Source organism: Empidonax traillii, unplaced genomic scaffold (genome assembly GCF_003031625.1).
Source record: "Empidonax traillii isolate 1590-97213 ecotype Southwest subspecies unplaced genomic scaffold, ASM303162v1 scaffold534:size827195, whole genome shotgun sequence".
NCBI lineage: Eukaryota > Metazoa > Chordata > Aves > Passeriformes > Tyrannidae > Empidonax > Empidonax traillii.
The window spans coordinates 660,012-669,329 of record NW_020955727.1 but is presented as its reverse complement, the minus strand read 5'-3'; the positions used below and the strand labels follow the sequence as shown (position 1 = coordinate 669,329).

Here is a 9,318-nt window from a genome sequence, read left to right as displayed (position 1 = left end):
AAATTGCGTTGCGAGTGGGGGATTTTGCAGCCTTAATTGTGTTATTTTAACACAGCGTGTGTAGGTGTGAGCAGAGTGCACATGTACCGTTTCCTAGGCTTTGAACAAAGCGAGCTCAAACAGAAGCAAAGTCCGTGGCGGATCGTGTTGGCCCTCGTGGGGTTGGTGGTGGAGACCCCCCTGCTGAGCCCTGCACTCCTCTCACTGCTGCACAGGTAGAGTGTCAGCGCCAGGAGCGAGCTCGGAGCTCTGTCTGGAGCAGCTGCCCCAGGAGTTCTCTAAGATTTGCAATGAACAACAATTTGGGGACCCTGGTGTCCTGCTCTCAGCTCAGACTGTGGTGCGCAGGGTCACAGCCTGGCACCCTGCCCTGGGCACTCTGGGCTCCTCCAGCTCCTGCTCCATCACCTCTTGCTGTTCCCTGCCCTATCCATCGGCACCCACCTGCTCCTGGTCCCGGACCCTTCCGCACCGGGCAAAGTAGAAACAACCCACACTGCAAAGATTGTATGACTCCTGCAAGAAAAAGGCTGTCCTTGCAGGCAAAAATGTCCTAACACAAGATCAGTTAGGCTTTGTCCCCCAAATCCAGCCATGAAAGCTCTGCTGCATTTAAACTGGCAAAGTGACAGGAAGTAAGTAGTCAGAAATAATCCCTAGCTGGATTAGGTTTTTCCTTGAAGGAAGAGAGGCTGATACAAGGCGAGTTTGGGTCATTAGCAATGCAGAGAGATGCTCCAGCCTTGCCTAGTCTTCTCTTGGTTTCCCTGCTCCCAGGGGCTGCGAGGGGATAAGGACTCCAGAGCCTTGGGCACATGTGCTCATCCTTCCCCACTCCCACGAGGGATTATTTATATCTGCACACGCTTTGGAAGTGCTGGTTGCAATCCACTGGCTCCAACTGGACTCCAGTGGTGAGGCTGGTGTGCCCCTGTGTGATGTGCTGCTGAGCTCAGCAGTGTCCTAGGAGTGACACGAGGCAGCGATGCCACATGTGCCCCCAGCCCTGCTGCCGGTGGCACGAGCTGGTTCCCTCAGTGCGAGCTGGTGCAGTTCCCTCCCTGCACCACACTCTCTGCTGGACTTCCGACAGTTGAGTAGCAATAAAAATAGCAGGGGAGGAACAGAAATCCATTCTGATTAAGCCTCTTTATTCTGAGATGCAGAGGGAGCAGGGGTGGCCGTGCGTGGGCCAGCAGCAGCAGCTTCCGGGGACTGGGCGGCCACACTGGCAGCAGCTGCTTGCCTAAATCCACGTTCATTTGCCCACACTTAGGACATTCCATCAGCTTTTTTTCCCTCTGTAGCAATACTCAACAACTCCCTGACAGGAGGGTGTAGCCGGGTGGGGGTCAGTCTCTTCTCCCGGGTAACAAGTGACAGGACAAGAGGAAACGGCCTCAGGTTGCACCAGGGGAGGTTTAGATGGAATATTAGGGACAATTTATTCACCAACAGGTTGTCAAGTGGTGGATTTCCCATCCCTGGAGGGATTTAAAAGTCATGTCATTGTGGCACTTGGGGACAGGGGTCAGTGGTGGCCTTGGCAGTGCCAAGGGAACAGTTGGACTCCACGGTCTTAGAGAGCTTTTCCAGCCTGAAGGATTCCATAGTTCTTTGATTCCCTGGCAGACAAAACAAGCTGAGGAGAGGGAAAAGGATGACACAGGACAGCAACTGCTATGGCAGTGCCCCAGGGTTTCTCCAGCTGCTCTGGGCAGGTCAGCAGCTCCTCATCATCCCAATCCCAGGCTCTGTGAGGGAAGCCAAGAGAATCCCTTCCCCAAGGTCATACAAAGACCAGCCTGTAGATGGAGAATGTCTGCACGGGGTGGGTGGGAAGGACAGACTGTTACCAAAGGGATCTGTGGGCAGTGGTACCCCAGAAGCAATAAAAGAACAAATAGCAGAAGATTAAATCCCTTCTGTAGCCAGGTCCAGCTGGACCACGCCGAGCCACAAGGAAAGGTTCACTGCTGCTCCAGCCGCCACAATTTAATTGATTTGATTTAAATCCTTTGAAGAAGAAGTGGATAAAGAATAATGAGGCAAACAGGATTGTAATGCAAATGAAAGAGATGAAAGATGGCTTCAGGGAGACGCTCTTGAAGGTCATTGCCCGACGCAGAGCTGCTCCTGGTCACTCACTCCGGCGTTAATGAGGCTGTGTTCCCCTGGATGCTTTGATGGATGGACGGATGGATCAGGAGGCAAGCGCTGGGATGCCTGGCCTTTAATCCCCTCCCTTCAGGTGGATCATCCCTCACAGCCGTGGGGAGGGTTTTACCTGCCTGTCACAGGGACTGGGTTCCTGCTGCCCGTGTCACGCTGGGTAAGCAGACTTCCTAATCGGGTTTCTCCAGATACTCCAATGGAGGCTCTAACTTCAGAATTAATTAACTTCACTATCAAAAGCTGAGTCATTTGTCACAATGGTTTTGTCATTAGCTCCCATAATTAAGGAAAGTGTCACAAAACCAAATGTTTCACTTACACAAGCCAGGAGAAGGAGAGCTCGGGAGCGTTTCTGACACGCTGAGAAAGGGCACGTCAGTGAATCTGGGGAGGGGCTCAAACAGGCACCCCAAACCCCTGCTCTGGGGCTGAGGGGACCTTCCTGGCATGGCTGGGGGCCGAGGGCAGCAGCAGAGGCAGCGGTGCCAGCAGCAGGTGCTGGGGCCTGGGGAAGGGGGGACAGAGCAGGGCTGCCCAGCTGGAAAAGGGATGCTGGCGCATGGGCAGTGCTGGGCTGGTTGAGTGGGACAGTTTTCCCACCCCCAGGTGAATTGGGGTGGTTCCCAGTGACCACCTGCCACCCTAGGGGAGAGAGATGAGGATATCTTAACTGAAAGCTTAGCTGAAGTCCCCAAAAGCAGGAGGAGAAGCCCTTCCCAACACACTCACCAGCTTTCACAAGGGCACTTCCTCCAAGAGCTGAGTTCCTGGATGGAGAAAGGCAGGCACAGGCTGGGGAGCTCTCCTGGGAGCGAGCAGAGCGCAGTGGTGCACTCAGCCAGGAACCCCACAGGCCCTGCAGCACATGCAGGCACTGGGGGATCCCAGAGGATTGAGATCAGCTCTTCAGAGCCCTGAACACCCCCCTGACCTCACTGCCAGGCATGGTGCCCACAGAGGGGCTGCCCGGCACCCTACCCCCAGTGCCACCAGCTACAGAGCCTGGGAACCAGCACTCACAGGTGGTGGGAAGAGCCCCTGCAGCAACATCAGTAACCCCTTCATTAGCAATTAACAGAAGGTGCAAACAACCTGCACCTTCCCTTGCTCCCCACTGGTCCATCTGGACCTTGAAGGCAGCTGATGGTCTCTAGGGCCCTTCATTAGCTGATACTCTCCAGCTGTGCAGATATGCAGCTTTTTGACTGAACTACACCTTCTCAGCATTTCCTGCTGTGCCAGGGCTGTGACATGCACTCACCCTGCCCCTCTGGGTGACCCAAACCCCCCAGATCCCCGGCTGATGGCTGGCACCCCCAGGCGTGCCCAGCCCCTGGCTCACCCCTGGAGGCTCACGGGCAAAGAAGCAAAGCTCTCGAGGTTTCTTTAAAATTATATATTTTATTTTTTCATACATGCAGCAAATCGAATCAAGAGTATATGCCCATCTAAAAGGAGGTCTTAATGAGAACCGTTTGACAACACACAGCAGGTAGTCTAGGATGTAGAAAAGTCATCAAATACTTGCAGGTGAAATCAAATTCACAAACACAAACTGTTCAACAATAAACATTTTTTTTCTTTTTTTTTTCTTGTTTTAGTTGCCACTTTGAATGTGATCAGAAATAAACAGCTCAGGTGACACTTCCATGCATGGAGCCAGAGGCGTGTGGTCAGACAGGCTCACCTGCTCCTGCCACCGTGGGCAAGTCACAGAACTCAGCAGTGGGAGCGAGTTCCACCCTCCAGGTGCAATCCTAACCTTTGGAACAGCGTGATCCTTCTGTTCTGTCCTAAAACTCCCCTGGTTCTTCCCTTAGATCAGAGCTCTGGGATTCACAATCATCACAGCACATCGACTGCCCTGTGCTTGCTCATCTTCCACCCTCGAGGCTCTCTCTCTCCATGGGCTGGCCACTGTGCAAACTCACATTTATTTGTTAAATGGATTAAATCAATCGATAACTCCTTGGGTGATGGGTCTGAGCATGAGAAGGCTGCTCAGAGCTCCAGCCAGGGCAGGGAAGGGCAGCAGCAGGTCCCCAGCCACACGCAGAGCCACGCTGGGAGCAGGAGCAGGGCAGGCTCTGTGAATGGAGCAGCCACCAGCCAGAGGCCCAGGGGGAGCTGTCTGATCCATCCCGGCCCAGGGAAACCACCTGAGAGCCTGACCCCCACTTACCTGCAGCACTGAGATGTGATCCAGCCTTGCACAAAGTCAGGACTTGCCACCCTTTGCAGTGTGGTGAGTGCATGTCCTGCCTCCTCAGCCCTCCCCCTGTGCCCCTGCAGGACCCTGCCAGTCCTGCTGCACCCAGGAGGGACACCACACCTGCACCCGCTCCCCCAGCAGCAGCAACTGCCCAGGGGCACCCTGCAAGCCCCCCCTGCATCAGCGGGCTGAGGTGCCACCTCTGTCCCCCATGAGCATCCTTCCCCTGCCTCACACCGTCCCCTTGTCCCCAGCACTGCTCTGACACACAGCAGTGGGGGCACCGTGGGATTTATTGGTATGGATTTCCTGGGCTTTCTCCATCATTAGAGCACCTGGGGATTGGTGAACGGGGCTCTCCTGCAACTCAGCTCTGAGCATCCTCCTGCAGCTCTGCTTTCCCCATCCAATAGTGAAGATTAAATCATCAAATTACAGTAAACAGTGACTCAACCCCTGTCACCCTGCCCTTCCTTGGAGGAGTCCACACAGATCTGAGCGTCTGTGCAGGGCCAGACACATCCCATTACACGTTTCTCCACAGAAGAAACAGGTCATCTGGAAATAAACCTTGAAATAAGAGTTTGGCAAGCGGCAGAACGGACAGCATCAGGAATACTGAAGGTCTGAGTCCTGTGAAGAGGACCCAGCCTTTGCCAACCTCTCCCTAGAACGTGGATCTCTGTCCCAAAGCTGCCAACCAGGCTGCCTGGTGCCGGCCCCGGCTTCCCTGCACGTCCCCTCCAGGGTCACCCAGTTTGCTCAGTGTCCAGCACCGCCTGCTCCACACACAAGTGTCACCCCAACACAGACACAGAAGTGCCAAACAGAAAAGACGAGACTCCCCCCACAGCAGCCCCTGCAGTGCCCACGGCCCCGGGGTGCCCCTCAGCCCCGGAGCCCTTCCAGCAGCATCCTGGGCAGACCTGGGAGCGCCTTCAGAGCCAAAGACAGGGAAAGTAAAAACATTCACCACTGAAGTTATACTAATTCTGCAGCAACAGGTTGGGAGGTCACAGTAACGCACATGCTCTGACATCAGCTGTGGTCTGCAGAGGATGGCGCGGCGGCCTCGGGAACGCGCGTGGGGCTCAGGGGAGCTCTCGCCGGCCACCAGCCCCCGAGTCTGCCTGGGCCTCCCATGAACACCCTCCTCCATCTGGCACAATTTGCAGTTTTTCTGGGTTTGGTTTGGTTTCCTCCAGCCCAGGGCAGGACCCGAGGCCGCGGGCTCAGCTCATGCCCCAGCGGGCACAGGACAGTGCCCGTGGCTGGGTAACGGAGCGGGGACACCCGGCCACCCCTGGCACAGCGGCTCAGCTGCTGGCAGCCTTTTGTTCTCAAGGAATCATCAATAGAAGAAGAAAATTTCCAAAGGTATAGCTTGATGTTTGTAAAAGATCTACAACGAGAATTTCCTCTCTAGCACTCCTTCTGACTGATAAAATGCCACCCCATTTCCCCATGGCACGGAGGAATGGCTACACACAGCAGAACCCGTGCTGGCTGGTTCAGCAAACACACACAGGGGGTTCTGCAAACCAGCCAGACGGGGCTGGGATGGGAATGGGGACCCACAGGCCTCTGTGTGCCCAACAGCCAGAGTCACTGCCCAGCTTCCCATGGGCAGCCCTGCCTGCTCCTGCCCACTCCTGCCCTTATCTGTCTGTCCCTGACCGCCCCTGCCCACTCCTGCCCTTATCTGTCTGTCCCTGCCCACCCCTGCCCACTCCTGCCCTTATCTGTCTGTTCCTGACCACCCCTGCCCACTCCTGCCTGCTCCCTTCTACCCACCCCTGCCCACTCCTGCCCTTATCTGTCTGTTCCTGACCACCCCTGCCCACTCCTGCCTGCTCCCTTCTACCCACCCCTGCCCACTCCTGCCTGTCCACTCCTGCCCTCCCTGGCCTGCTTCTTCCTCCACTTGCCTGCCCTTGCTCCTGTCTGTCCCTGGCCACACTTGCCTGCTCCTGCCCCCTCCTGCTTGCCCTTGTCCCCTCCTGCCTGCCCCTTCCTTCACCTGCCTGCTCCTACCTCCATCTGCCTCCTCCTGATCACCTCTGCCTCCTCCTGCCTGTTGTTGTCCCCTCCTTCCAGCCCCTGCTCACCCCTGCCCTCCCACACACCACGGCTCTGCCTCACCACCAGCTGCTGAAATTGTCCCTTCTCATTAATTTTTTTTTTTAAATGATGTAGAAGGTCCTGGATTACTGACTAAAACCCCCAGGAATTTTGGTGGAAATCAGGGAAATCAAGATGCCTGTGAAATCCATGGGTTTGGAGCCTGGAAGAGAATAGCAGAGGGTGTAAAGTAGAAAAGTTTCGGTTATAAATAGCCCTCAGTGCAGCCCTTTGGTCTTGGGCGTGTTTTCAGTTGGTAAATTGTAAACCGAGAATATAAATGTGTTCTGTTTTGGTAGAATATTAATATCCTTTACAGAGCTGTTACATCTCGACAGTGTCTGCGGAAGATTTATGCGAGTGCTGACAGAGCGTATCAAAACTGCAAACTGTTCCAGATGTTACAAAAAAAAAAAAATCCCACCTTTCACTTAGAAAAAGATTTGCTCTGATTTACAAGAACTGGCATGGGATTGGTTTGGAGTGGCAATGCCCGGGCACGGGGAAGGCGGATGGTGGGGGAGGACACTCCAGGGAGCCGGGCTGATCCTATCGACAATGCCATGAAAAGTATAGGTCTACAAGCAGATTTTTCCACACTGATCAAATGTATCCATGTCTTGAACAAAAGGCTCCTCTAAGACAAGCTCACACTCATTGCAAGCTTCAGCACAACGCTTTAAGCGATCAACCATGCTTAGCATTCCACAGCAACGCTTTGGGAGTAGCTGGGTCACTGGGATCTCAGCATTCCACTGCAAAAATTACAGAGACTGTAGCAATTTGGTATATTTCTGTTTGAAAACTCTATTAGTCACCACCAACTATAGTTCCTAGAAGTATCACTGATCGGTAAGTGGCACCCCGGACACCTCCGGCTAGGGAAACCAAGCTAGCGAGTGGCACGGACATGGAGAGGCCTCCTAGGAGAAGCGGTCAGCGTGTTTGGCGGGAGGGAATGTGTGTCTGCACTGCTAATCCCGGAAGACTAGTGTCGGTATGTACAAGGCGACCTGGAGCTGGGACAGCGAGGAGAGGGCTGCGCCGCGACTACACGTTAATGACAAACTCGGGGTTAGTGTAGGAGAATCCAGCAAACTCGTTCTGGTCCAAGTTCATGATGAAGAGTTTGTCCGTGGGCGTGAGCTCCACTGGCTGCCGGGTGAACTCTTTGTCGAAGTTGGAAGTGTCGCGCTTGTCTTTCTGTTAAACGGAAAGCAGAGAGTTAAGCTGGGAAAGGAGCGAGCCAGCGAGCAAGAGAGCGTGGCAGCACCCAGGGAGAGTGGCAGCACCCAGGGGGGCACAGCCAGGGGAGCTGTGCTGTCCCCAGGGGGGCCGTGCTGTCCCCAGCACTCCACATTCCACACCACTTCTCAAGCTGCCACCGAGGAGGAACTCACCGCCCTGTACAAAAGAAGCAGCCCCACACCACCAGCAAGAAGAGGAGAACACCAGTTTAACAGGCCTGGAACACACAACCAGGACATAAAGGGACACATGAGAGCTGAGGGTGGTGGGGAGGGAGCCCCTCTCCTCTGCTGTTCACTGTGAGAGAGAGCACAGAGGAGTTCTCAGCATGCAGAACCCCCCCTACAACCAGAGCTTGGCACTGCACAGGAGGAAGGAGCCTGGAGGAAGCAACATGCCTCAAAACAATCAATATGATGTTAAAATTTAAACAAAATAATCAGCTGTAAGAGCTCTTTCTGCTTTAAGCTCGGTTTTTGAATGATGTCATGATATGGTGTTAACCAACACCGGTTCATTGATGGAGGATGTGATTTGCTCCAGGGTTGTACAGAGAAAACACACAGCACTTCAAAACCTCCAAGAAGGAAAATTCCACATAGGCAACCTTTTCTCCTTTTAATTTCATAAGAACCACTTTGCAGCTACACCCAAGCCAAAAAAGGGAAAAAAAAGGACGTTAGTGTCAGGATTAGCGCTGGGAACCTGCTATCAGCACTGCGGAGCCGGCGCTGGGAGAGCGTGGGCTGCCTTCCTAAACCCGTGTGGATCAGACACTGCCTGGCTCAGGGGTGTCCCGCTGGGGGGGGGGACAGGGCCGTGGCTGAAGGGGTGACTGAGCACTGAAGGTACAGAACAAGCACCCAGGGTCCTTCATCCACAGCAGTGGGAGGTGGGGGGAAGGGGCAGCCGGGAAGCTGGCTCTGCTTTGCCTCATTGCTAAAGCCAACAGGGACAAAAGAATTCCCCATCCCTTCTTCCATATCTCTGTGTAAGAGAGGCCCCAGCATTGTGCTGACCTTCCCCTGGTGTCACACCAGCAGGACCCTGTCACAAATTTGGTGCCTTGCAGAAACCTGCAAGGTGATATTTGGTTTTATTTTTTCCCAGACTTTGCCTTTGAAGGGGGCCCTGCTCTGCTGCACCAGGATTTCCAACCCTGGGATAATCTGTCAGCTCGTACTGAGAGAAAGAACTGTGGGGGTCCTGCAGGTCCCACATCCCACCCTGCTCCCTCCACCTCCTGCTCCTGTCCTGGTGAAGGACCTGGCAGGTGAGATGCTGTGTCCTCCCTGTAGCCCCTCTCATCCCAGCAGCTGCCACTGTCCCAGGACTTTAGGGCAGAGCCATTGGCATCTTCATGCCTCGAGCAGGAGCGTGGCCAGGACACAGCACAGAGAGAGGTTCTCCTGCCAGCCCCGACAGGCAGGGAGCACCACACCAGAGCTGCAGTCAGATGGAACCTTGGGAGATGAGCTGGCAACGGACCAGGACCTACAGGGGTGCTTGGAGACCCCACTCGTCACCGGAGACATCCCACCAGGATGGCTTCAGCCTTGTGG

At 54.6% G+C, this 9,318-nt stretch overlaps 1 protein-coding gene across 1 annotated transcript in view; it reads right to left on the bottom strand.

Annotated features, from left to right (window-relative positions):
* Window positions 1–6,512: 6,512 nt before the first annotated feature.
* The window catches only part of PRKCB (protein kinase C beta), a 94,217-nt gene continuing 91,411 nt past the window's right edge, over window positions 6,513–9,318 (bottom strand). The window contains exon 17 of the mRNA XM_027897232.1: window positions 6,513–7,711. Coding sequence (XP_027753033.1) covers window positions 7,559–7,711 — 153 coding nt within the window. The 3' untranslated portion in view covers window positions 6,513–7,558. The remainder of the gene's footprint in view (window positions 7,712–9,318) is intronic.